Source organism: Ascidia mentula, chromosome 7 (assembly GCF_947561715.1).
Source record: "Ascidia mentula chromosome 7, kaAscMent1.1, whole genome shotgun sequence".
Lineage (NCBI taxonomy): Eukaryota > Metazoa > Chordata > Ascidiacea > Phlebobranchia > Ascidiidae > Ascidia > Ascidia mentula.
This window is the reverse complement of record NC_138572.1, coordinates 12,503,645-12,531,226: the sequence shown is the minus strand read 5'-3', so window position 1 is coordinate 12,531,226 and position 27,582 is coordinate 12,503,645. Positions and strand designations below refer to the sequence as shown.

At 36.3% G+C, this 27,582-nt stretch overlaps 4 protein-coding genes and 1 pseudogene across 5 annotated transcripts; 2 read left to right on the top strand and 3 right to left on the bottom strand.

The window, feature by feature from the left end:
* Window positions 1–3,183: 3,183 nt before the first annotated feature.
* On the bottom strand, window positions 3,184–7,042 carry LOC145909046 (uncharacterized). Of its 2 annotated transcripts, none has more exons than XM_082996369.1 (4): window positions 6,961–7,042; window positions 5,176–5,316; window positions 4,060–4,231; window positions 3,184–3,735 (listed from the first exon to the last, which is right to left on the bottom strand). In XM_082996369.1, exons 1-3 carry the CDS (start codon window positions 7,010–7,012, stop codon window positions 4,065–4,067), a joined length of 360 nt encoding a protein of 119 aa, XP_082852495.1. In that variant the 5' UTR covers window positions 7,013–7,042; the 3' UTR covers window positions 3,184–3,735; window positions 4,060–4,064. The 2 variants fall into 2 exon arrangements, with proteins under 2 accessions (XP_082852495.1, XP_082852494.1); XM_082996368.1 differs by lacking the exon at window positions 6,961–7,042 and adding an exon at window positions 5,623–5,802.
* A 1,235-nt stretch (window positions 7,043–8,277) lies between these two features.
* Window positions 8,278–16,758, top strand: LOC145908408 (uncharacterized). The gene is made up of 23 exons (XM_082995683.1): window positions 8,278–8,534; window positions 9,335–9,490; window positions 9,548–9,703; window positions 9,944–10,129; window positions 10,318–10,440; window positions 10,498–10,656; window positions 10,779–10,904; window positions 11,018–11,140; window positions 11,301–11,465; window positions 11,608–11,763; window positions 12,087–12,242; window positions 12,349–12,489; window positions 12,778–12,797; window positions 12,864–13,002; window positions 13,210–13,418; window positions 13,780–14,023; window positions 14,888–15,102; window positions 15,342–15,397; window positions 15,466–15,584; window positions 15,999–16,099; window positions 16,175–16,214; window positions 16,276–16,332; window positions 16,391–16,758. The coding sequence occupies exons 1-23, from the start codon at window positions 8,366–8,368 to the stop codon at window positions 16,414–16,416; spliced, it is 3,042 nt and encodes a 1,013-aa protein (XP_082851809.1). The 5' UTR covers window positions 8,278–8,365; the 3' UTR covers window positions 16,417–16,758.
* Window positions 16,759–17,421: 663 nt separating this feature from the next.
* On the top strand, window positions 17,422–19,361 carry LOC145909602 (ficolin-2-like). The gene is made up of 7 exons (XM_082996975.1): window positions 17,422–17,656; window positions 17,745–17,801; window positions 17,985–18,061; window positions 18,183–18,282; window positions 18,337–18,433; window positions 18,655–18,801; window positions 19,033–19,361. Exons 1-7 carry the CDS (start codon window positions 17,422–17,424, stop codon window positions 19,208–19,210), a joined length of 891 nt encoding a protein of 296 aa, XP_082853101.1. The 3' UTR covers window positions 19,211–19,361.
* A 666-nt stretch (window positions 19,362–20,027) lies between these two features.
* LOC145908811 (C-type lectin domain family 10 member A-like) lies at window positions 20,028–22,844 on the bottom strand. Its single transcript, XM_082996136.1, has 6 exons — window positions 22,729–22,844; window positions 21,982–22,091; window positions 21,747–21,878; window positions 21,333–21,597; window positions 21,080–21,221; window positions 20,028–20,479 (listed from the first exon to the last, which is right to left on the bottom strand). The coding sequence occupies exons 1-6, from the start codon at window positions 22,781–22,783 to the stop codon at window positions 20,218–20,220; spliced, it is 966 nt and encodes a 321-aa protein (XP_082852262.1). The 5' UTR covers window positions 22,784–22,844; the 3' UTR covers window positions 20,028–20,217.
* A 3,217-nt stretch (window positions 22,845–26,061) lies between these two features.
* On the bottom strand, window positions 26,062–26,701 carry LOC145909601 (uncharacterized; annotated as a pseudogene).
* Window positions 26,702–27,582: the final 881 nt, after the last annotated feature.

Here is a 27,582-nt window from a genome sequence, read left to right as displayed (position 1 = left end):
CTTGTTTCGTAACAATGTAACATGTTTAATAACAGTGCCACGTGTTCGGTAACAATGCTCCATGTTCGAAAAAGATTGTTAGTTTTTAATATAACGTGCTTCATCGCTGTTATTATATGGATCCAAAAAATTGTTGTTTGCGTTTATTTAGCCAACTAAACAGACAAAATTGTTTTGGGTGGGGATCCCGGCGTAGCAAACAATGATGCATTAGGTTTTCAACACTACGTAACCGTTCAGTTGAATGCTGTTGTTTAAAAGTGACTTGAATTACAAATTTCTTCCCAAATAATTGTTTGCGCATCTACGGAAAAAAATTGACAACTATATGTCAATGGAAAAAACGTTGGCGTCCAATCTTCGAAAAAAGAAAACTAGTAAGATCGATGTGAATGTTGCAAGATTGGCGTAACCGATATGTTAATTGAGTAATTATAGTAATTCAATTTATGGACTTTGGTTGATAACAATAGCGTTGGTCTGTTTGTGATACTGTATAACCGTAACTCTTTTTTTATTGTGTACTTTTTTTTATTTAACACAAACACGCTGCCACAGTACAGGACACGATTCACACACAAGAAAAAGGAAGCAGAGCGTAAAGATAAAACAAACATGACAAATTACGTTGGACACTTCAGCAGTACACGACCATTTAGTTTTATGCAAGTATACAGTATGTCTTTTTTTTGCTAAGTAAAATCCACATTTACGTACATTGTTCGAAAAATTAACAAATTTCGTAAAGGTCGGGTTCGTTTCCGCGTACTTGCTGATGTAAATGACATATCTTGTACATAACATCGCACAAGTTAAAAAAAGGTTTACTTGGTATAATAATTCATTCATTGGTTTATTTTTGCCCAAGGTGTTTCAGTAATGTAAAGAGGTGGAGAATGTGAGAGTATGGGCAGGGAGACGCTGGAGTAACCTTCAGGTTTTCGGTGCCAAGCGTCAACATAAAGATGAACACGAAAACTGTACAGAAAGGAAATGACAAGACGATGAAAATACGGAAATTTTACAATAAAGGAAATATTAAGACGTGGTGGAAAACATAAATGGTAAAAAACGAGAAAAAACAATCAAACAAACAAACAAACTACTTTAAGTTACGCACGAGTACAGACAGATGCGTGCACGCTCTAGCGGCAGAAAAAGCACGTGAGTGGCACGCGTCGCGTGATTATCAACATTAAACTACCTTTTAGTTGTATTGTAGCAAAAGATGCTGTTTGTAGTGTGTTTAGAAAGCATATTTTTCAGAGTTTTTCATTTTTTTGCGGCAATTCATTTCAAATTTTGGGACCTTGGTACAGCAGCGTATTCTAGGCAAATAGAGACTTCATTATTGGAATAACATAATTTGAGCCGTCAGCGTGTCTGGTGAAATGTTTGTGCGATGGTTGAATAAAATAATTATTGAAAAACAAAGGTAATTGATAGAAGTGATGCTTGTACATAATTTGGGCTGTTTTTAGTTTGACAATTTCAGGGAGTTTTCGAATTTCAAGGGCGTTGCAGTGGTATATCAAAATGAATTCCAAATAGTTTTTCTGCATCTGTTAAATTTAGATTTTGTCATATTCTAGCGCTTAAAAATGAAATAACATCTTCCCAGTACACAATGACAATTGGGCACGAACAAAAAAGATGACACACAGTTTCCACCTGCTTCTTGCAAAAAAACGCACATGTTATACTATCTATTTTCCCAAAAGAATGTATTTGCTCGTTGGTTGTCACGGCATTAAGATTCAATTTAATTTGAAAGCTTCTTAGTTTGGTTTCTATGGTTGACATGTAGTCGTGTTTATAAACAAGGGGCCACAGGTTCTCTTCACTTGACCATTTCTTCTAAATATCTTGTGCTTTTGGTTTATGAGAGGCTTTATGTTTGAGAAGGGAATATATGTCTTTTGTTTGGTTCCGGGCATTCAAAGTCTGAATTATGGTATTGACATGGGAATTGTGCGGTGGGACACACTCCATATCCCACTCGGGGGAAAATTTCGAAACAAGCTTAATAAATTCAAAGGAATCCGTATTGCTGGGCGTGAAAGCGTAATTTTTTGCAATTGTATCATATGCAAGATACTCTCCGTTTGCGTTCAGCATGTCTATTTGAAATAAAATCCCTGCTTTATTAAATCCAAGAACCCGGGTTTTGCGTGGTACTTGGGCATTGACCCATGATAGTCGACTGTTCGGTTGTAAGCCTAGCGTTTTAAAAAGCTTTTTGCAAGCTCCTACGGTGACTCGCAGGGATCGTAGGGGCTAAATTCGCCTTAACCGTGAAGACTCACATAACCGCAACTTAACATTTGTTTATGCCGCAGGTGTCGAACAGTGGCGTCGCGTGTCGAACACTTAGAATGGTAAAAAAAGCAAAAACCGACGCGCTGCCGATTGGTTTTGTGTAAAGTCGAAATTGTTGGCGGGTTAAGTGTAAATATGCAACTAGGCGACCGATCATACCGATCTTGTCTAGGATTTACAGTCGACAAGAATAATTGAATTGAATATCGCTCAGAATAAACGAAAAATTTAAGTACAGGGAAGTTGTCGCACGCTGCTTGTCAATGAAAAAACAATAAACAACACCGGATCGGTGAACCAAGCCACCCTGGTAGGCTGTCGATCGATACCGTATCTGTAGTAGCTGAGTAAAACTTTTAAATCAATCTTTCCGCCTAAAGGCTCAAAAGTTCGAACCTCGTGTTCCCTTCTTTGTAGTGTTTTTCCTCTTTACGGTTCGTTGCATTTTTTGGCGTCGTATATCGTGTGACGTGTACATTCAGATGTTGGACTTGCTCGCGAGTTTTGTCAGGTTTTGGGCGACATATTTTTTGTTGGAATTATACTGGCAGTCAGTTACTAGTTCTTTTCTTACATATCCAGGTTTTTATTTGCATTATCTAATTTTTAATTTTTATTTTTTTTAATTTTTTTTAATTTTTTTTAATTTTTATCAAGGTACTTTCCTTTATGTGGCAGACTTCTACTTCGTTATTTTACGCTGTTTTGTACACTTTGCAGAAACTGATCAGAAGCCCTTTTCAGGGCGAAATATATTTTTCTGACAAAAATAAAAACATCTTTAAAAGAGCTGTCTGAAAGATTAATTTAAAAGTTTTACTCAGCTACGCTGCTTGTCATTTACACATAAAATTTGTCGTTCAAACATCGGTGAAGCCCAACCCATAACGTAGGTTCGAATGTCGGTGCAGTAAAAAAATAACTTGATATATAAATATATGTATCTAGGATAAATGACATGGATTGCTCGTGGGTAAACATCAAATAATATCAAAGAAACTTTATAGGATTTAAAAGTTTGGGAAATACTGGTTTACAGGGCGACAACCTATCGGAATCAAAGCGTCTGTCGAACGTCAATTGTTTTCTTTGTCAGAAGTTAAAGCTGCTTTTCAGCTTGCTCCAAGTTGTTTTGGCTACTGGTAGTGCACACTTGGTGTTGTTAGTATAGTCCCGAATCATTCTCAAAGAAGCGATCTCAATATCCCAATTGTTTGTTTCTCGTTTAACAGAAGACATCGTAAACTGTAGTTTGATCACAGTATTGTCTTCTTCCGTTTTAAATAGAAAAACACACAGTGAAGATCTGTTTAGCCTTCCGTGAACCTGCTTACTGTAGATATTTTGCCCGTTTCGAAACTGCACCGTGGTTTGGATTTCGTGGGCACGTATTACTTGGTTCGATGGTTGAGAATTCTGTAGACATATGTTGCAGTGTTTATATTGACCCGAAGTAGTGTCGTATATTTGAGAAGGGAACAAGAAACTGATAAACGTATTAGCTACATATTTAGTTTGGGACGACTAAGCTTGAAGGCCCTAAGTTGGTTTAGGGAAGGTATTCTTGTGCTTTGCCTTGTCGGTAGAAATGTTTAAACATTATGTGCGATTATGCCGCAATTTTAACAACACGAACACGAAAATTTGATTGAAAAACACCTGAAAACTCTTGACGCATTTTTCTACAGTGTAATGTAGCAATATTTGTAATGAACGGAACTAAAAAAAACACATTTGTACCCTTGTCACAGTTTTCTGATGTCGTCATTTTTGTTGAACAAGCACCACACATTAAGCGAAGTGGAAATCCAGGCGAGGAAGAAGCTGTATCCAAATGGAAAGGTGGCGCCCTTTGGTTGTCCCAAAGTTATTTGGACGGTGAAAAAAATATTTGACATGAGCATGCAAATTCCTGCGAGGCAAAAAATCAATGTTAGAACAAAAAAGAATAACCTTTAATTAAGTAAATTTAAAGTATAACATTTTTATGTTTAAATATCCATTTTAGTGAAGACGATGGATTTCTAATTCAGGAATGGGTGTTTTTGTATTTTGCTGTTATATTCACTTTGCTTTAAATACGTTACAAAATAATACAACCAAGCGTAGAATTTTATACCAAATTACTGATTTAATTTGTAAAATGTTTTGTAACGCATACTGATAGTTAGTCCTAAAACGGTTTCATGCTTTTTTTCTTGTAACTTCGTTATATTTATCAACAAAGCTAATGTATTGCTTCTTAAAATTATTCAATTTTTTTTCATTCAAGTCCCCTTGCAATTTAACCGTTGACTCGTATTTATATTTCAAATTATACAGCAGGATGTCTCGCCGCTTGCCCGAAATGAAACGAACAATTTTAGGGCCATCTTTACTATATTGGGATGTGAAAATTGTAGTAAAGCCTCTTTATGTACAGGGTTTAACCAACATTCGAAGCCATCTACCCTAGAACGTTACCTATTTCGCAACAACACAAAAGCACCTGGGATAAGTTTTCAAGAATTGATCTAGGACTGTTTGTGACATCAAATACACGAATAAACAAGTAAAACCTGTCCTGTGTTGCAATGTCTTGCCTTGCAACGATAATTAATACCTAATTATACGGGGCAGCTTCATGGCTAAAACATCACAAGTAGCATATATACTACGTGATCTATAATTGGCAATATTTACAAATATCTGTTACGGACTCTCAGGATGAGAAGCATTGTGAACGAACAAGTCACGTTATTAACATGTGGTTTTGGTACAACATACTCTTTTCAGGAATATGTGGTAATATACAAAAATATTTAAGACAGTTTCAACTAGAACATGTTTAAAACAAACACAAAACGCTCAACATACCTGAAATAAAAAGCAAAATGTTTCCCAAGAAATCCCAGCGCTTGTTCCTCAACACCAAATGTAATAAAAGGGCGATAAGTTGACAAAACGCAGCAAATGAAAGCACTAAAGCGACGACTTTTGCAAATGTGGGAATCAAATCTGAAAATTAACAGAAGTTAAATAGCAGCTACAACAGGAAATTTAAAGAAAGATTGTCTGGGACGTAATTTGTACAATGTTGATTCACACACCCGCAGGGATGTATTTCGTAGCTCTGAACTACATTTTCAGAGCCTGATTTAAAGGCAAAAAAGCATCATTGACGTCAAAATCATGAATGAAAGTTCAGCAAAACCTGCTTGTTAGAAAAGTTCTACCACGTATTTCTTAAAAAAAAATAGCAAAATGTTTGGTATAAAAACACAATGTTTGACCAAAACGTGAACAAATAATCTCGTGACCTACCTGCTACAATTCCGAAACAATTCGAATTAACGCAAGTTCGAAAAAATCCGGTCGAACGATCTTTTGTGACAACCCAAGCTGGTGTTATGAGAGCAAAAATGTTGGTAAGAAACGAAGCAAACACGATTGTTTGTTTACCCAACATTATACAACCGAACAGTAGCATAACAAACAGCAAGCTAAATTGGTTCTTTCTGTTTAAAGGGGAAAAATATGTTTAACCTGGTAAAAGAGTGGTTTTCAATTTTACAACAATTTACTTTGAGACAAAGTATTAATGAGCAATGTACAATTATAACCAGAAAGTCCAAATGCGGACCGGTACAATGTTTAGTAATTTAATAAACGTGCATTCCAATCTATGCAAACATTGGTCGGTCTCAATCATTGAAAAATAAAGCGTGCACAACACTGCGACAGGAAGTAATTCAACCCAGGATAACTGGTCGACTGTACTGCAAACAGGGCTTTGGCAACTTATTTACTTTTCGTTCTCGTCTTGAAATAAAACGTATGTAACATGTGGAGTTGTCAACTAAACCCCTGCAACATTTTCAGATGACCTTTCAATTGTAACTTTCTTCATTATTTGCCTACCACCGTGGCATAACCGTGGTTTTGTACTACACAAACATAGCAGGCTAACATAAAATCTTCACACGTTTCGTTGTAAACGTGCACCGATGTTTGTAAAGCATGCGCTGACTAGATTCTTCCTGTGTGCTCAAATTAATCAGTGGTCGGTGGCAATGTTTACACATTATTTTCAACAATTAAAACGAGCGTCTCCAGCGCTCCACCTCTGCAGTAAGCGCCTTTTTCTTTTGACGCGGTGTCAGTGAAGCGCGACGGTTGCCCACTGTGTTTCGCATTTGTTTCGCAATTTGCTATCGATGCAAAATTCTTTCACGACTGCTGTGAGAATTTTTGCTACATTATCTCGGCGCGCGCGCGGGAATTGAATCAGGAGAGGGTTTGGACAGCAACCTCCTACTTACTAAGGTTGTGCCGAACCGAAAAATTTAACTCTGGAATTGCATTTTGTCGATAGAGATTATGCACGAAAATTACATTGTACATTACAGTGTTACTTATTTAGGTCACTATAGCGAAAAAACAAACGGAACGTGTTGTTTTTTACCATCTATTTCGATCAATAGGCTGAAGGTATTCGGTCGAATCCGTATCATTTCTGTATTGTTACGTCCCTTTTTCCACTAAACACAACCCTAAAGTCTCAAACTTGATTATATCCCAAGAAGGCGCCCCCTTTAATTAAGAAAGAGTTTAAAAAGCTAAATAAAAGTAAAAAGAACATATAATGAACACATTTTGAACCTCCATATACTGTTGGTGTAGCAAATCCTGTCTCAGTGTTTGTTTTCTTCATCGTGTTCCAGGGGCTCGAAGTTTCAAAACAATCGACATCAGTGGCCTGCAACAGACGATACAGAATCCTATTTAACAGAAACCAGGATCATCGTAAATAAACAAACAGTTATTTGTATTTGTGTATAAGCTGCAGACAGATGGCCACTGTTTCGAGTTATTTGTATATTTCAGAAAAAATCAAGCAATCACGAATAAAACATGTAATGACGTTTTCACAAAATTTTCCCCTAGTGGGGAAGTCCCGGTTGTCATAGAAATCCAATAATTCATATAAGCGTGCCGATATTAACACTGAAATGCGACAAAACTGTTTTTAACAATTGTGAAATTTAAAATCGAATTTGATAAAATATGAATAAGATCGCAGCTACTTGTGGAAATGCATATGACCCTGAAGCGCAATAGAAATCTTGCAAAGTAATCCACCAGACCACAGATATTCCATAGAGTATGATTACGCACCTTATTCTGGTCGTGCTTAGCCACAACACAAGAACATAAAAATTTTTCGTATTAAATGAACTGTAATCTAAATTCAATTGCACCGAAAACCAAGGAATTCATTAACGTAAGAAAAATGGTTGTTTCTTTATCTATTGTTATAAGCGGCCTCACGTTACAATTGTTGAAAACAGCCCAACTGCGATAATAGTAAACTTTTCTCTTTACGCATGATTGATCAAGTGTACAGTGGAGATTTAACCGAACTTCTTCAAAAACTAAACGCGGTGTTTGTGTCTAATTCTTCACTTTGAAGTTTAAAGGAAAGTTGTAAATTATGTCAGTACTTGTAATTTGGTTTATTTATTGAGCTTCTCAATACCCTAATAAATAACACAGTGCTTAAATTAACAACAACAAGTCCGGTAGAAAATTGCATATTGCTCAACATTACACATTACACAGAAAGTAAATTAGTTTGGTCTAAAGAATAACGTACTAGATATTTCTTCTGAAAACGAAAACATAAACACACAACTATGAAATGCGGACAGGCGGTTCCTTCGTGTCTCGTGTGCAGTCAACCGTCATTTCTCCACTGAGCTTTATGAAGAGCAACAGTAAGCCTCAAACCATTTGTTTACGTGGCTAGTAGTCTAGGTAGTTCTGTATATACATATAGCAGTGGGGCGATCCTGCCTTGCTATGCGAAAGCATGGTATTACTTCTGCATATACATATGATATATATATATATATATACATGTAAAAAAAGGCGGTGCAAATAGTTGAAGTCATTTCCGAATTAATCTATTGCAGTAGGTTTTTTACGACGTAACTGTAAAATGGTGTGGTTGCCTGAATACGGAAAGAAGTTTCACTTTTGACAACAAACTGCTGATAAAGGAGTGATGGGAAGTGAATGGAACAGATGGGGATTAAAGTTGGTTTTACAATCATGTTCTTTCATTCTTTGCTTCGTTGCTATAGCAACACCACATTGGATTGAGGTTGGGGGGAGGACGGAAGGTTTACTTCCCGAGTATGACGTCACCAACAGTTCGAGTTCGGATACGAAAGGTTTGTGTAATAAGTAGCACGTATTCGTGAATTTAAAATCAAAATCAGGATAAGTTTACGTCTTGGATTTTGATCCAAACGAAACAAAATTCGGTTAAATTAATTAGCTACAAACATATCAGTATAACAAAGCTTTCTTTCTTGTACAAAGACCATTGAGTTCACTTTGGTTTTACCCACCGCCACTCGCCTTCTGTTTCAAAACCTTTTTTACTATTAAATCGATATTTTTGAACAAACAAATTCCTAAATAAAAAACGTAATACATAAGCACGAAATATAACTTTCAAGGACGAAAATTGCTTTCAACGCCGTTAGGAATACACAATAGCGTTTTTGAAGGTATTGTAACGGGTGGTAACCTATACAATGGGGCACAAAAACTTTTCGCACGCGCGATTGAAAGGCGTTTTACTGGAAAGAATGTTTGTTTTCTTTTCAAGGAAATTCAAACAGGTAAAATTGCTTCGGTTTAAAATGCTATTTATTGTACTGCGGTTTCCCCAAATTTACCTGTACAGATTTTCCTCGGTAATTTTGAAATATGGCGCATGTCACATGTAAACAAAGCCTTTTCTCTCAAGGAAACCCCTTGTCCTACGTTACTTCGCTAGAGCGAAAACATTTTACGAATTCTGTCGACGCTACACTTTTTCGAAATTATTTCCTTCATAAAGTTAATTGAGAACCCAAAAACATCAAAAATATCTTTCATGTAGTTGTACCTTTAATATTGTGCCATATCATATGCACTTTAATACAAACCTATTTAAGGCAATAACTGTTGTTTGATTATTCAGTGGTAATGGAACTAACAGCGACTTTTCTTTATTTGTCTCTGGGCGCTGCGTTTTTCCTGCTTCTGGTGTATTTGTCTGCGCTCATATACCGAGCTGCAAAATACAAGAAAACCAACATGTTTCCCTATTGCCTGGACCACCTGCCATCTATTGCTTGTAAGTTGAATAAATGTAAGATTTTTAAATCAAAATGCCAATAAACTTTGTCCTTAGGTTTTTTTATTCTCGTTTCTTGTTCTATCTACACATCACACGCTCGCACTCTTCTCATAAACACGAACTTCAAATTTGGATTCAGCTGCATTTTGGCTTGGTCGGCTTTCGGTGTTGGTCTTTTTGGTGTAGTTTTGGAGAAAGTCGCGAAAAGAGGTAAATCACCTTGTCTGCTGCTATACAGTTACTGTACACATTTTGAACTAAAGTCAATCTATATGACTATTTTGCCATGATATATTGATATTAGTAAAAGGCTACTACTATTATGGCACAGACGCATTCGAAACATTTGGATATTTGTTTGGAGAACGTAAACACAGCATTTGCGAATACAAGACAAAAACTACACTGACTTTTTACACTGTAGATTTACTATATTACCCATATTTTAAGCATATGAGTTTCACGCCTTGAAGGATGGGGCAATTATCAAATGTTCACTCTTCTTTCTTCACACAATCTCCCTTGTTCTTAACATCACTTCGGTCTCGTCTCCATCATGGATTGTCACACAAAACTCTACTGTTGGTCTTTTTCTCAACTGCACCAAAGAATTAAATTGTTCAACAGAATTATCAGGTGGGAGCAAATCAGTTCTAATAACACATAATCACCACAATTGGTGGTTTGTTCAATATTAGAGTTGTTTTGATAAAAACTTATTATCGTCTTTGTCTTGAAATTTATGTTTTTAATGTAAGATTGCAAAATAAACGGACTCGAATCTCATTAGAACGTTAAATTATTATTTTTACAACATTTTGCAGTAAAGGAGCGACTCACATTGGCCTTTGCCTTGATGGGGATTTTAATACAAGGTTTCACTTGGCTGATGTGGTCTCAACAGAAGATTATTATTCGTCTTCTCATGTACACTTCCATACCAACATGTAACCAGGAACAGAACTTTCGCAGTTGTTTAAAGTTATGTGAAATATTACATTTAGGTATTTTGTGTTTGTTTGCTTGTGTTATTTACACAACTTTGGCATTGGAACTCCCTGGGGCTGAAAAGGATTTCATTTTCGGCATCGGGTTTGTTCTCTTCTGGAGTGCGTTTGGTTTCTACGCGATTGTGACCATCTTTCTTCACTTTCTACAAACAGGTGTGGTTTCCTGTTGTGATTGCTTCTATTTTTGAATTAAAATTATTTTCAACTAAAATTTGTAAATTATATTTTTTAAATTTTTTTGAATTACAACTATTTTAAAATCACATGTTTTACAGGTAGTGAAAGTATGAGATTGTTGCGAGCTTTGTTGTGCGATGACGTCATTCTTCTTATTTTAATGGTTCTTCCTGGTTGGGTGTTTCAAACTAATCAATACGTTGGTTTGTTTTCTGACCCTTCAGGTGAGCAGTCAATATTTCACAAATCTATGCTCAGTTTTGAATGAACCGCATTACGTCACTCATGGTTTCAATAACGCTTTTAGTTTTTGAGACTGACCATCATTTTTGCGCAGGCAAAGAACACGCGACTGCGACCTTATTGATTCTGTCTTTATTTCTTCGGATTATTGGTTACGTGGTTTTTGTTGTAAACGAAAGTACAATAAAAATGCTGAAAAAGTTTCTGCTTGTCACAGGTAAACATACCTCTTAATTTACACATTTGACTATTGCTCTACTGTTGATGCTGGGCATATTGCAAATTAAAATACGCCAGATGATTAGTCTAAAATAAATTATACCTGACGTTGAAAACAGTGACGTTAAGCTAAAATTTTGTGTTTAAATTGTTTTAAGCCGGTTTCAAGCTCACTGCCTGCATTATATTCACTGCAATGACTTTAAATTCCTCTTCATTTGGCTTTGGGGAGAGGTTTGCATACAGTTTTATTATTTCGTGGATCATCAACATCATTGACACGATATTGGTCATCGCTCTCTTCACTTTAAAGAAAGGCAAAGGTGAAAGTTATTTTGTGGCATAAAATTTAACAAGGAAAATTGACAACCCTTGCATGCGTACAAACATTACTCTAACTTACTAAAGCAAACTAATTTTAGTATATTTACGTTCTGTTTTCAAAATATAAAAATTATTTTTCAGCCTATATGAAGAACTATTGGATGTCGGTTCTCTTTGCCTCCTGTTTCATCTTCATGAGTTGCTCACTGGCAACAAATAATTGGATGAGCGGAAAAAATGAATTGATTGGTTTATTTTATGTGTGCAATACAACCCGTTGCATACAGTTAAACACTGGTAGGTTCTGGTGTTCTTACTGCAATTTAATCTTACTGGACACAGACAGCACTTTACTTTGCGTAGACCATTGGTTAACATAAATGTTATGACATTAGTTGTTTAATTTATTGACCATGACGCTTTAAAAACATTGTAACTTAGGCAAATATGCAGTACATCACGTGCTAAAAAACAGCACTGACACGAAACACATGCGCAGTAACACACTGTTAGTTAAACGCAAGCGTACAGCGTGTAAGGCGCAATGTAAAACGCACCGTATGCCCTACATAACCACACAGAACATTGACTAGGAGGTTGCTTTTTTGATTTGTTTGCAGATTGGACGTCGTATGAAAGGTGTACGGCAATATTTCTTATTTTGGCCGTGCTGACGCACGCAGGGTCTTGTTTCACAATGTGCTCCTTCATATTTTATTGCAAACCGAATCGTCTGTGGTTAACAACATTAGGGTTCTACCTCTCAACACTTGCAAGTAAGCTACTGCGATTAATCACAAGTTAAATAGTTTTCCTTTTTTATAAATTACATTGAAATGCATCATATTTTCTTGTAACTCTTAAAACCCCATGTATTTGCAGGTTTATTTTCATTAATTGCGTGTTCGGTTTATACGTCACGATCCCCATCAAACGCGTCGTACGGGTCAAGTTTTGCATCTGCTTGGATTGGGTTTGGGCTCAGTTTTATATCAAGTTTGGTCGTTTGGACAATAACAACAAGCAAGTTACTCGAATATATTTATTGTCTGTCGTTCATGGTGGAATATAGTTAGTTTACATATAAAAATGTTGTGTTTCTGCTTAGGTTTGAATAAACGTTATTACTGCCAGTTTGCAGTGACGAACTTCCAATGTTTTTCTGTAATTTTCGGCAGTTCAATGGCCCATAACGCGTAGGATTGCGAGTTCAAACCCCACCCGTAGCGGAATTGTTTTTCTCTCGCTTTGACTGCCTTGGTGAAGGCTGTGATGCATATGTACCCTAATATTGATAATTTTTTGTTTCAGGAGCCAGAAGGGTGATAAAGGTAGGTTGTGAAATAAATTATGATGGTTTGTGTTTGTACATTGCTTATCACACATCGTGCTCTCAGGTCGATGAATTGCCCGACATGGATTTCAGAGCAAAATATCTCATTTCTGCGTTAAAGGAACGGACGAATCAGGAAACCTTTGAAAACTTCTCTGTCAGTAGATCTACATATGACAGGATGAAGCAAAGCGGAGTTCTCGGTATCAATTATCACAATCCATTCAAGAGATTTTAGTCCAAATCTGGAATTTTTTCGTGGCGTATTTGTTGAAATTGGCGCATTTTGTTTTAAAATTTAAAAACTTAAGCAAAGTAAAGGTTCTGAGCATACGATTGTAGCTTAAAACTTATGTATGTATATGTGACATGTTGCAAATTGAGAAGTAATATAATATTTTGTTACTTAGGTTCTTTGATTGTAAAGCAGGGCCGTCTTTTTGTTCACTACAAAAACACGGATAATGCTCTTCCAAAAGTGGTAAATGCCCTAGAAGAACTTATCTCTGTGGAAAAGGTTGACGTTGTTGATGGATTTGAGGATTTAGTGAGGAATAAAAATTGGCTTAAATATTGCCTCCATCTGAAATCCACCACCAAGAGTCAGGTTTATTTTGAAGTAAGTTTACACATTTTTTTTACGCACAACAGAAAGTTTACTAAATCACAAATCACCAAATCAAATGGAAATACAAAGTTGCAGACAGGGTGTGTACACGCACTGTTTCGACTTGTAAGGTCTCATCAGTGCAGCTGGCACTGTGCTAGCTTTTACACTAGCAGGCACACTAGTCTCCACTTTGTTGTACCTTTCGGTCAACGTTGATCTGCAGGGTACCCTATACTGAGTACCGAACAACAGAGACGACGAACCACTGTGGTGTACACACCCTGTCTGCAGCTTTGCAATAATATGGCTTTTTTGCACATAAATGGAAATACCATATTAAAGTCTCACCTTTTTTCCTGTTGTTTTACAGAAGTCGGACAATCACCACACAACAGTTATATATGTAACAATTTCCTCGAACCCTAAACGAGATTTTGAAAAAGTTTTAACAAAATGGGACAAAAAAATAATAATTCGAAAGGAAGTTTCCTCTCCTCTGCCAATTACAAAATATTTACAAACTTCCGACGCCGTTAAGTTGACAAACGTTGAAATCTGTGTTAAAGGTATCAATTCAGCATTCGTTACGGGCCAAGTGCCGGAAATTAGTAAAGGTAAAACGATACAATAAATTCATGATTTAATCATGTAGTCACTTGAAACTGCCAATAACACAGATCGTTTTAAATTTGTTAATTACCACCAGATTACATATCGTTAATCGTTTAGTTGTTGGGGACTTACCCCGATGAATGTTTTTGATAACATTTCCCCCAACGGAGGTAAGAGAACATACTTTTTAAAAAACAATGCCACCATTTTTAATATAATAAGAAATAATAATAAGAGGTTTCCACAAGTTAATGCTTTTTTTTTGAAAAACATATAAATGGTAAAAATCCTTCCCACGACGCTGTAGCGGAACACCAAAGCACTAAAAATTTTTTTTGGCGGTTTGTTTGCCGTATTTCCCTGATGTTTTCAAATTTTTGAAATGCTACTGCGATAATTACGTTTCGTCGGCAATTATCACCACATAAGCGTATTATAATGTTACAAACACGTTTGATGTCAACATTGCACTTTGGATTGTCAATTTTGATATCGTAAATTTTTAAATAATGACACAACGTTTTTCATTGCTTAATACTGCTCTTCTGGCAAACTTTATTGTATTTACGTTTCTCGACGTTACGGCTATTATGCAACAGCCTTCATCAGGAGGAAGTATCTAAGTCTAGCACAGTGGTAACAATTTACAACGTTTTTCTTTTTTGTGACATGAATTTTTTGCGAAATTCGTGCAATCATTGTCTAATTACGTTCGGCGGCATGAGGCATGCTGATTGCGGATTGGTCAGCTCTGGTTTAAAGAAACAATTTGAAATGGGTCACAAAATTTTTGTTGCTTGGTTCCGGCACAGTTCGTTAACTTGTCTTAGAAAAATTAACATTTTTCTTATATTTGTTTGTATCAGCATTGGAATTTGTCCAAGGAATAAGTGCAAAATATCCCCTGATACGAAACTTCCATGAAACGAAGCCGGGTTCATCTCATCTGTTGGCCGATGGTTTATCAGAAGCTGAAGAAATTGCGAAAAAGCATAATTCCCTTGTCACATTTACTGCAACTGAAAATATTGATGATATATTTGTAATCATTTGCTCCCGTAACCAGCAAACAATTGACGAGGTAAAATAATCCATAAAAGTTGATAATTAAAATATTGTCTGAAGTACGAAAATTAAAACATATTGCTATTACGTCTTAAACACGAAACCTAAAAATCGCACAGGAAATAATTCTATCCCCTTTCCTAAGTTATTTTTGCGGACACCCATGTTTACCATATACCTGTGTGCATAAAATTGTGTTGATTTCTATTGAAAATATTTGCGACAACCAGAGACAGTGCCCAAATTTAATTACAGATGTGGCAAGAAATAACAGAGCTGATTCCGGGAGTTTACGAAGTCATTCCCCCATGGTAAAGATTAAAGAGCAAAGCTTAGTTTTTAAGTAATTATCAAACATTTTTTTTATATTGAATTACAGTCAATGTGAGGACGCAGCACCAACAAATATTCAACCGAGTTGTGAAACCGTGTTTGAGGAACAAAGTGAGACTCGGCCCAAACTTCCTGTAGGTTTCGATATGAAGAATATGGACAAAGGTTAGGAAATTGTGATTGTCGTGCTTTCGTACAACTTGATATTGATGAACCAGATATATCACATTGTAAATATATTCTAGCGCAGAGGTCGGCAACCCATGGCTCATTTACTCTTTGACTCAATAGAAACGGAAAGCTCATTTAGGAAAAATAAATTAAGTTCACAGAAAACATATAGTTACGATTATTCCGGTTCAAGGTCAAAATAATGGCTCCGAATATGTTTCAATTCGAGCAAAAAGAGTGTAATTGGCCTGAAAAAGGTTGCCGGCCTCTGTTCTAGCGGCATTTGTCACAGAGAAAGGGGTGGTGCGAAAAGTCGATATGTCTGTCTTATGTACCTTCCATGTTTTGAATTGTTTAAATGCATGAGCTTTCTTGTGTTATTTTCCAACACATTTCGTAATTATAAAGGCACTTCTTCGTTTGATGATGGACAGTTTGATGTACATGAACCAACAACGCCATTGTTGAAAGGTGGTCACAGCGGTTCTGACGCATCTCGCAATTCTCAGGTAAACTATCTGTACAACACTGTTGTCGTTATTTGCCCTGGATTGACCCCACCTTACTACAATCGTACATTACAGGTTGTTCGAAATGTTGCCACATCAAGTATGGAATTAAATGGTGATTAAGTTTACTGTAGTTTTGCGACATAAGATTTCTAATGCTTTCGTGTAATACGTAGATCGCAATGAAGAAACTAATCTTCCATCTAAGACGTTTTATGATCAAACATCATTTGGTAAATATTTGCTATTTTAATGGATTATTTAAAAGTTGTGAAGTTGTTTGATTTCTAGACAAACGAAGAAAGAACTCGAAATGACTTTTCAACCCACTGAGCTGTAAATTATTATAAGCAAAACAAAATAATATTTGTTGTTAACGAACATTGCTCCTGGCGTGGCAGTAGAGAGGCTAACTAGACCAAGGATCCTCCCAAATATACATCAAGGATTTGTTAAACATTTTTTTTATTTAACCTTCGATTTGAGACTTTATTTTTGGCATTTAAACACGCCTAGTTGTGTTCTGATTACTAAACCGTACAGCGATTAGAGCATGTAAAAACTCATCAAAGTAAATCATGAAGTATTTTTGTCCCCAATAGTTTTAGTTATGTTTTTGGATAAGATTAGACATGTTTAGTTTTTGCGAATAAAACGAACACCGCAGCTATGAAGCAATTAGCAAGCGCCAGCACCACTTTGCGGTTACATTGGAACTTGAGCTGTACAGATAGATGACGCTGCGGAGTCTTTAATCAGACAAATGACATCAACCCACACAAGAACGAAAAGTGACGTCATAAACGAAGTTATGTTGATTACCAGAGGAATATGTGAAAAAAATTAGACGTTGTGTCACAAAACCTCATGTAGTTAATAATTTACAACACCTAACAAAAACATATATAAGTAAATCGGTGTTATAAAGTTCCAAATACGTTTGCATTACTTTTCCAATTGATCACATTTAATCATCAGGTCAGGTACATTACAAAATATAATCGGAATTTCTCTATAATTTGTCAACGAAGTTGTTTTCTTCCAGTCCTTTCGAATCGCACATTCCAACACAGGAACACAAACTCTATTTGCGAAAAGCAAAGGTAAACACGTTTAACATGACATACCAAACCTCCAGCCTTAAGACATGGTTGTTCAAACATACAGTTATAGTGGAATGATTCAGTTAATTCAATAGGTTGTAAAACATCAAACTGTGTTGATGCGTTTTGAAATCGTTTATGCTGTTTAAAAAGTAACTGGTGCTGTTGAAAAGTATAGCGCACATCTACGTTAGACAAACTGTTGGCAAATTTTGAGCTATGAAGACGTTGCTATTCTTGCTTCTCCATTTGCTTGTGTCAAATTGTCAAGTTTGCAAAATAATCACGGAGAGAAGATGTGACGAAACAACTGAACCAACTTATCAGCAGACAGCACGTGATGAGCAAGGATTGCCCGGAAAAAGAGGACCAGTTGGTCATCCGGGACCAATGGGCCCACAAGGCTCACCAGGTTCGCAAGGACCGCCTGCAGATCTTGGGTACATTTTCAGAGGTTAGATTTATTCAATTTAATGCAGTTGATACACGGACAACAGTATATTTTACAAATAGACTTGAGATTTAATCGTTTGGTATTGCAGAATTAAACCAAACCCTGGAAACAATATTACAGAGCTGGAAAGAGGAATTATTTCCAAGTAAAACTTTAGTTTCTATCTAAAAAACGAATAAATTACAACTAAACCTTTTACCTCTAAATAGGTCAATTTTTATCTACTGCTTGCGTAAGTTTTTCCCGTTTTTATTTGATATTTCAGGCCCTTATGAACTTGTTTTTGAAATCAAAAATTAAATTATTTATTTTTGCTTTTGCGCCACAGAATCATGCCGCGCTTTCAGAAATGGGATGTTGACACTTTTTTCTGGAGAAACAGTTTTTTGCGACAATGGATGGAGGGTGAGTTTTGAATTAAGTTTTTAAACCAAATGATGTTTTTTTCTGATATTCTTTAAATTCAAATGTAGGTATTATTTAATTAAAATCAATATTACGTTACGATCTTTATGTGCACTGTCAGGTTTTCCAACGACGATTTGATGGTTCATTGCCATTCCAGAGAAAAACATGGCAAGATTTTCAAGACGGATTTGGAAGTTTAACAGGAGAATTTTGGATAGGTAAAAACCTAGTGCATGTTTTTATGAATTTTTAAAAAAAAACTGATAAAATAGGTTTGGAAACACTTCACAAAATCACAAAGAATTCACAGTGTAGACTTCGAATAGATTTGTTGGACAGAGACGAAGATTTCGCTTATGCTGAGTATCAGTAAGCCTATACTTGAAGCATTCAGTTGAAAATGTATTGATCTTCTGGCATAAACGTACTGTATTTTTACGACGTTTCGTCTGCCATGCGGCGAGGAAGTCTCACTTCTGGCAAAAATACATTTATTCCAGAAGATCAGTTCATTTTTTATTGCAATATGCCTGGCAGCAACAGGAATTTCCCATTTAGTTGAGTCCACCACGTAAATGTTTTCACGACAGATCATTTTCTGTTGGAAGCAAGTTGCAATCGTATCGCCTGCGGTTTGGTGAATATATCGGAAGTGCTGGTGATGCGATGACTGGCGACAGATCGTTTTACAATCTTAACAACACGGAGTTTAGCACCGCTGATGTCGACAATGACAGGTTATAACTTTTTCTCGTCTTTTGACTGCAATGAAATAAGAAATCAACCTAACTGACAACACTTCTTTTTCGTGACACAAGTGAAAACGTTAATGTCAATCAAATATTATTATAAATTTTAATAGACTTATAAAACTTGTGCTACATTGTAATTATAGAATAAATATTGACATGTAATAAGAGCTACAAATAATGTTTTAGTAAAAACTGAAACCGCTGGTAACTCTACAGAAATAGTGGGAACTGCGCTGCAACAAGAGGAGCATTTTGGCACAACAGTTGCGGTTACGGGAGATTAAATGCAAAATGGTTGCCAAACAGTTCCTCCAGTAGTACAATCAGTTGGTATTTTTGGAAAAATAGATGGGGAGGAGTTACATCTACAATGATGAAAGTACTCTGTAAATAATTCTTCAGTTTTATCGCTGAAAAAAATAAAATCTTGACTTTACTCTCATGCCCATTTCCGTTGTTTTCACAAAAAGAACTATTGTTATATTTTACGCTCTACACCACAACTAACATCAGTACCTGTATAGAATACACTTCTGGCTTTCTTTTGTCTGTACTGTGCGTTTGAACGATGTTGCTTGCTTTGTACATGAGATACGTGCATGACATGTAATATAAGTTGTGACAGCACACGTGACAGGATCAAACTTGCAAGTTATGTAAGTTCAATGTCTCATGCACTGGTGCATACTTTGCTGATGTCTTAATAGTTAAAGCTGCTTCATCAATTATCAATAAATGCATAATTATGTTCTGAGAAACTGTCATATCAACAACAGAAATAAATAATCCCAATGACGCTAATATTCAATCAACCTCTGTGAATAATTTTGCATAATTATGTCCTGTTTTCGGTTTAACAGTTTAATTTTTAACCAGTTTTATTCAAGTTTAGTCACTAACAACTATTACAAGACTTCTTCATTGAGAAAGGTCTATTGAGAAGCCACGTCATTCGTTATTGTCACATGTCACTAATTTTCTGAAGCAAATACTTTGCAAATTCGGTATTATTGACGCATTGGCATTACACATTAACTTAAATATAACAGGGCTTTAGATAAGTTAAATACTGTTTGTTACTAAAGGCAAATTTTTGATTTTTCACTTTCTAAAGTAGGGCACGAAAATTATTGTACACAATGCATGCTACATTTATTTAATAATTCACTGACATTAACTTGTAAATATCAACAACATATAAGTGAGTATCGATGGTTTTACGAATTCACCGGAAAAGTCAACATGTTGATATCAATTATCGTATGAACTGTTTTCACAAAGATTTCTCAGAAGTACCAAGACAGAGTGTCCCCTTACCCACTAAAAATTGCCAACGCGGAGACTTATATTTGCCTTGCATCACATCAAAAGCAATAAATCTGTGACGTCGTGATGGCGTCACTATATTTTTCTTTCACAAAGAGCAGAAAACCGCGAGGAGCAATAATAATCCGCCATTCTGTATCCTTCCGCGAATTCGTGAACGTAGGCACAGTCCTGCCCAGTTCCAAAATTATTCGGTTCCCCGCGCGCAAAGTGTGTGTTTCCGGTGGTCGCACGAACGCCATCAATCCAATTCCACGTCCCTTCTTGCTTGAGATCGGACAAACCTATCCACACACTGTATAGCGTTTTACCTGGAACCAAGGTTTCCGCTAAATATCTGAAAGAAGCAAAGTAGTAATGATTTCTATGGCAAACAATTGGAGTTTTAAATATAATATTAACTTTTGCATATTATTAAATTCCAGAAAAAGAGTAACAGTATGTTTGTTATTGTTATAATTTTTAAAAAAGGGTACGTATTATAGGAAAAAAATTGTCTCAATTAAGAGGAATATTATCATTAATACATGACAAGCCGTAAATTTTGCCATATTTTACAATGACATGCACATAAAATGTGCAGACAGTGCACACTGTTTCGAGTCATAAGGTCTGGTCTGGTCTGGTCTAATTACTTAAAACAGCGAGGCAACAAGTTTTTTAAATTTGGACTTAAGAGTAAACGTAAATCTGTTGCTGCCCAAAGTACAAACCAACGTTGTTTGGTTATATTGCTTTCTACTGTGGTTTGTCCAAAGGTTTCTACTTAGTTATGAAACCCAAACTGTCGGCGGTTTTTGCAAAGTACAACCTTGCAAGTCGAAACAGCATGCGACGTCTGCACGTTATAACGATCACTGTAGCTCATTTGCTTTTACAAGGAGTGCATTAATAAAGAAAAACAAATAAAAAGCGTATCATTTAGAAATTATCTTACTTTCTAGTGACGTTGTTTCTCATTCCCACAGTCACAAGATCTCCACCCTTTCTTTTGCAGAACTCTCGACATTGAGTAAAATTGAAACCGATTCGTTGAACCAAGTATTCGTAGCCGTTGAATAAAGGAATCCAACCTACATCTGAGAAGACGACAGAAAATACATTACTTCAAAAGTGCCAGTTTTTTTGTAATTTAGTCAAAATGCATGCAAGAAGATGTTGCAATAAAACCGAGGAAATTACTGTTGTACCTTGCTGCTGTTTTTCAATCGATTTTGCATTGTTTGAAATCTTTTTTATTAAAAGTGCCGAAATGTTAACAAGATTCGATTCAACGGAGGAAATTCTTCGTCCCAATGTCGAAAGTTTTGAGTTTAGATCGTTTTTGTTCTCGAAAACCGAACGATTGACAACAGGCAGTTGAGCTTGAAGCAACGCTATTTCCCGATCGTGAGCTTGCATCAAAACTTCTAACTTTACTAACCCGTTGTCTTTTATTGGACTATCTGATAATTTCTAAAATAATGAAGGATTAATTGTACACATTTAACAAGATGCACACCACAAATATCATTAAAACGTATTGCCATTTACTTTGTTTATAATTTCAGCATTAAGGCAATTCTAACAGGTTTGGACAATGTAAATTAGATGGTACCACTTACTGAAATATTGTTAAATCTTGCGAATTGATCAATCATTTTCTCCAATCTGTCCAACCTTTTCCTGTCATTGATTTGTGTTTCTTTCATGTGACTTCGCGCATCGTTTGTTGCGTTTCCTCCCATATTAAACAACTGCAATCAAAAAAATTATCAACATAGCTTATTTAACCTATTACAAAGTTTCAACGCAATTTGTGGTTCTTGTCCTCATATAGACAAGTTTACATCAACTTACTTTAATGATGCAATATGTTGAAAGACCTGTCGCTCCCAAGCAGAGCAAACTCATGATAACAACAACCGCTTTCCAACATCCCGTCCGAGATTTCTTTTTTTGAGGACGAGCTTTAAAAAAATATTTTTGTTGTTGTCGACAACCTTATAATACTTGTTATATCAACAAAAATATATTTTTGCGGAAGAAATTTAAACGTTTTCGTGTAGGAACTGATTAAGCAAGTCTAATTTTCTCAAAAATCTTATAGCATTATTTTAAAGCAAGTCAAAACTATGTATTGCATCTAAGCCATCATGTTTTAGTGCCTAATAGACGCTGTAGGTTGTTAAAGGATTTAATGTTTGGTCGCAGAAAAATTGCAGGTGCGATTTTGGGGTTTGAAAAATGAAAATCTTTATCACGATTTCTTGTTCAAAGTATGGAAGGTTTTTCACGAATTTCAAAACGTGCCGGAAAGTGGGCTCTGGTCTATCATGTTCAAAATGCTAAATGCAAATATACTAAAGTGCAAATGTCGTAGGTTTTAAGCACCAACAACGTTTTACACATATTGTGTTAAAAAGTGACTTCGGTTGGTCTGATTTATCTTTTGACAGACAGACAAGCGGTTTCAGCTGTTCAATTACTTCCGTATTTCCGTAAATATAGTTTGTCTGCTTGCTTAGCATTCATTGTGCGCATGTTGTCGATTGGATCCAGTACTGATTAACTGAAGCTAACATTCATTTATTGTAAAGAACTCACGTGACGGTTGTAAGTAATCAGAGTGCGCTGTTGGTCTTCTTGGCAAGTTCGGCATTATAATTTAAAAGTCTAATATTTACGTATGTTCCAGAACAAAATGCTTTATTCTAAACTTCTGTAAAAACATAAAATGTAATGGTGTCTCACTCATTTACACTTTTTGTCGCACATTTACGGGTAAATCTTGCAACAGTGTCTTCCATCGTAAACACTACGTCTCACGTTCACACATGCACTTTTGGTCTGACTGAAATGACATGAGACATATTTAATCTTTTTTTATTTCCTTCAACTCTTCCTTTATGACAAAACAGTCCACGTGATTTGCGCAATTTCAGTCCGCGCACAAATCTCTTCACGTTCCAACATGCGATTTCCTTTTTTTCGGACGTCTGATTGTTAACCAATATGACGTCATAGTTGCGCAACACGTTTTGCATCGTACAAATTTTGGGCAGTTAAACTAAGCTTTCTTGCACAAAATATGAAAGCAATGTATGTAGAAGTTACCATCGCTACGTTGACTTTATCGTCTGCGTGCGAGGGGTTGCCACAAAACACGTCCGTTTAACAAGTTCTGTCACGAAGTAATTCAGCTTTATTCCGTGTCGACCACGAATGAATTTAACATCGGTTTTGTCAGAAAAGTGGTCACGTTCGGTTCGACATTGGTCTGATACGTTTCCCCTTTGTCTGATCAATTTACAAGAAAACACGGCCCAGGAACACGAATTTTAAAACCAATGTAAATTGCGTTTTATTTTCGAATTTTCTTATCATTGTGGCCGTTATATGTAACATGCCATTTGAATGAGTCGTAATATTTAAATCATTTGAGGGTATTTTATTTGAAACTTAACTTTGACAGGTTTTAGGATTCAATAAATACCAAAGCAGAATTTTGTCTCATTGTAAACCCTAACTCTTATACTTTGTTAAACAACAACAAAAAACTAGTGCGATTTTTTGCCTCAAAAGGTTTGTGGCCAAATTATGGATCAAACTATCACCAAAATTGGGTATGAAGCAAACTAAACTGTCCAGTGGAACACTTTAAGCGACAAATCGGCAATATAATATTCACTTCATTCCAGCAACCCTTTGCCAACCTGGCTGTAAACCAAACATCATCATTATCTTCATCCGCATCGCAAATTACTTTGTGACGTCAACTAGTCACGATTGCTTTCATTTTCTTTTGTTCTAAATCTTCTGTTGACAACTAAGCATTTGGATTGAAACAAGTTATAATGTGGTGTTTTCCGAGGTATTTAGTGTTACTAATGATTCGCACTGATTTGACCTAAATTTTGTTTAGTCATTCCAAATGTGACAACTTTTTCGCACCATATGTCATGTAACAGTGATTGGCGAGGAATATTCTCCAACTGGTCAAAGAAGTCATCAAACCAGAGGTCGTCAACGCGTCTCTTGCGCCGCATGCGGTTCTTAATCCAATGTTCCGTCTCCACAGAAATCATAAACTGACGATGATGAAAATAAATCAACAGCATATATTATTTCTGACGTTGTTGGCTTTGCATGTAATCAAAACGCATAGTGACACTTACTCTGTTATTTGTACAATAAAGGGTTAAAACTCACTACGTTAAAATACGTATTTTTTTATGTTTTTTGAGTACTCAAAGGTTTTGCAAATTTTATGTTTCAATTACTACGTTTCCATGGCCACTTTCGCACATAGCCCGAAAACATGGCCCGATCATATACTAGGCCCGAACGAATAGGCGCAAAACGGTTTGCGTTTCCATGTCCGTTTTGTGACCGGTCAGGCGTATAGATTTTTGGGATTTCCCTTGCGCGGCAGTTGGCAGATGCTGTCTTGCAGAGTATCGGACAAAGTCGTTTTGAACAAAACGTGCCATGGAACCTCAAATATCACAAGATTTAGTTCTGTTAACTGTTTTTGCATTACAACTAGCTGTTTTGATTGTTATGGTGCAGAACCGAACTACATGCCTTCAGGCAACAAGTATGCTTATTGCACATGACCTCAGTGGCCAGGCTACAGTTAAAAAAAGAAGGTTTTGGATGTTTCAAAGGTTTGAAGGAGTATTTCTTCCTTTCTATGAGTACAGTTTATGTTACCTTAATAATAATACAGGTCTACTGATTGGTGGGACACTGTTGTAAAAAACTTCGATGACTCCGATTCGCTAAAACATTTCCGGATTAGAAAGTCTACTTTTCAACAGCTTATTTTGCTGCTTGGTGAAGATATGAAACCAGGTTTTGAACTAGATTTTTTTGTGAACTTTCCATAAACTTAAAAACATTGTCATTTGTAGATGATAGATCAGTTAGGGCACCTATACCCCTTGAAAAAAGGATTGCAGTTGCTTTGTATAAATTAGTTTCAGCAGCTGAATTTAGAGTTGTTGGAGTTGCCTTCGGAATACACAAGACATCCATTCACCGGTGTTTGCACAGGTACTGAGCAACTGCAGGAAAATATATTGCAGCTAAAATGTTTTTCTTGTAGGTTTTGTAAGGCTCTTTGCAAGAAACACAACCAGTTCATTTATCTTCCTAAATCCACTGAAGCCCAAATAATAGCAAATCAGAATCATCAAAAGTCTGGATTTCCACAAGTATTTGGGGCAATTGATGGATGCCATACACATGTAAAACCACCAAAACATGGAATGAGAGATTTTATAAACAGAAAAAGGTTTCCATCTCTTGTGCTTTAAGCAGTGGTTGATAATCAGTATAGGTGAAGATTGTATAATTTTGTTTATGTTTCATTACATTTAATATATGTTTTTAAGATTCAGAGATGTGTCAGTCAAAATGCCTGGCAGTGTGCATGACGCATATGTGCTGCGTGCCTGCATTTCATTCAACCTACCAAAAGTACAAAGTTTTTCATATCATTATGCTTCAACCAATTTAAGTTGTATCAACAATGTACAGATTCCTCTGATGATTGTTGGAGATTCTGCATATCCCTTGCTGCCATGGCTGATGAGGCCGTACACTGGGTCTAGCTTAACTGACAAACAGGAGACATTGAATTTTCACCATAGCAGTGTTCGTATTGTGGTTGAGAATGCTTTTGGGAGGCTCGTTGGCGAATATTGAAGCGAAAACTAGATGTTGACATTAAAGAAGCTCCTTTCATTATTGCAGCATGTTGCATAATGCATAACATGTGTAAAGAGGCCCAAACACCTGTCCCAAGGGATACTGAAATTACTCTGACCCATGGGTCCACTTCACAACCAGATGCTGCAGTGGACAGTAAAGTTCGCACCACCATTGCAGATTATTTGTGTAATTTGTTATAAAGTAGCACTAAATTTCATTTCTTTAGTTCTTTTTAATAAAATGTAATACGAATTGAATGTTTGCATTGTTGCAACAGTACAAGAAGAAAACATGGCACTTTAAAGTATTTTGTGAATCAATAGACGAGGTGAGCACATCAGCTAGACGTGTCAGGACATTAACCATGTTTTCTATATTTTTTTGGGTTAGTTTCTTGACTGTCTTTTAAAAAATTTAGTATATTTTCAGTGCTGGCACTCTCCTTTTTTTCATCACTGCACTCTGCCGGTCTTGTTCCAAGGATTTCATCCATTTTTTCAAAATGATTCCAGTCTAAACCTTTGGATGAAGCACCTGATCTGTTTAAATCCCCTTTTATTTTGTTATACTTTGATTTAAGTAGCCGCCACTTCCGTCGAACTTGATGTCTGAAGATGTTAACCTGCAGTTGTGCAAGTGAGCCTATTATGTGAAACAATTTCGATTTCAATAAAAATACTTCACACATGTCAAAATTGTGTCCCTTTTTTCTCATTTCTTCAGCTGCCTGCTGCTTAACATCTTTATTTCTTCTGGATTTGCTATCCGTTTGCGCTACCAAATTTAGTTGCTTTGCAATAACAATTAAATCGTTGGTTTGCGCGTCAGTCCACATTTTTACAACACCTTCTACTTTCGCCATCTTTCTGAACTATTTCTGGATAAATAATATATCTATTAGCGAACGTAACTTTTACGACCACTTTAACATCTGCAGACTTGCAACGTCAACAAAACCAACATCTGCACTTAACGCTGCGTTGATATAATTTTTACGACCAGTTTAACACCTGCAGACTTGCAACATCAACAAAACTAAAATCCGTCGGGCCGAGTATACTCCGCCTCAACTCCGTCAGGCAACCCCTTCTAGACCGCCCGACCGATCGCCAGTTCAGGCGCAGTAAAGCGCCTCGTTTTACTACGTCACTTCCGTTTTTCGGGCTTCGGGCCGAGTACTACGCCTGAAAAGTGGCCATGGAAACGTAGTAATTGTGATGACGGTGATTGTATAGTCACCACAAAGTGGAAGTCTTTGCTTGGCCGTTTGGTCAGCAAAGTCGTCTGATAGTCACACCTGCTGCACTGACGAGACCTTTCAGGTCGAAACAGTGGCCATCTGTGTGCAGCTTATACACAACTCATATTATTGGCTCCACATTGCTTATTTTAAGTTTCAGTCTTGCTACAACAACGGACGAAATGTCTACATTCATCGATTAAGCTAGAACAGTTGGTTTAACTTGCTTGGAAGTATTTTTATAGTTTGTAAATTTGTAATTATTAGCGCAAAATTTCGTTTTTTTTACATTAGTTACGAATACCGTTATTGGAGAAATAAATTGGCGCAACATTTGCAGAAACTCTTTGCATGGTTGAATTGCTCTGTCTTCCCTTCAACCTGGCAAAGGCGGTTTCGTGACAGGATGACGTCACGGAAGCGTCACTAATGTCACGTCTTGCAAACCGGACTTGTGCGTGGATAAAATATAAAAAAATTTTGGAGATTATTTTGTTGATAAT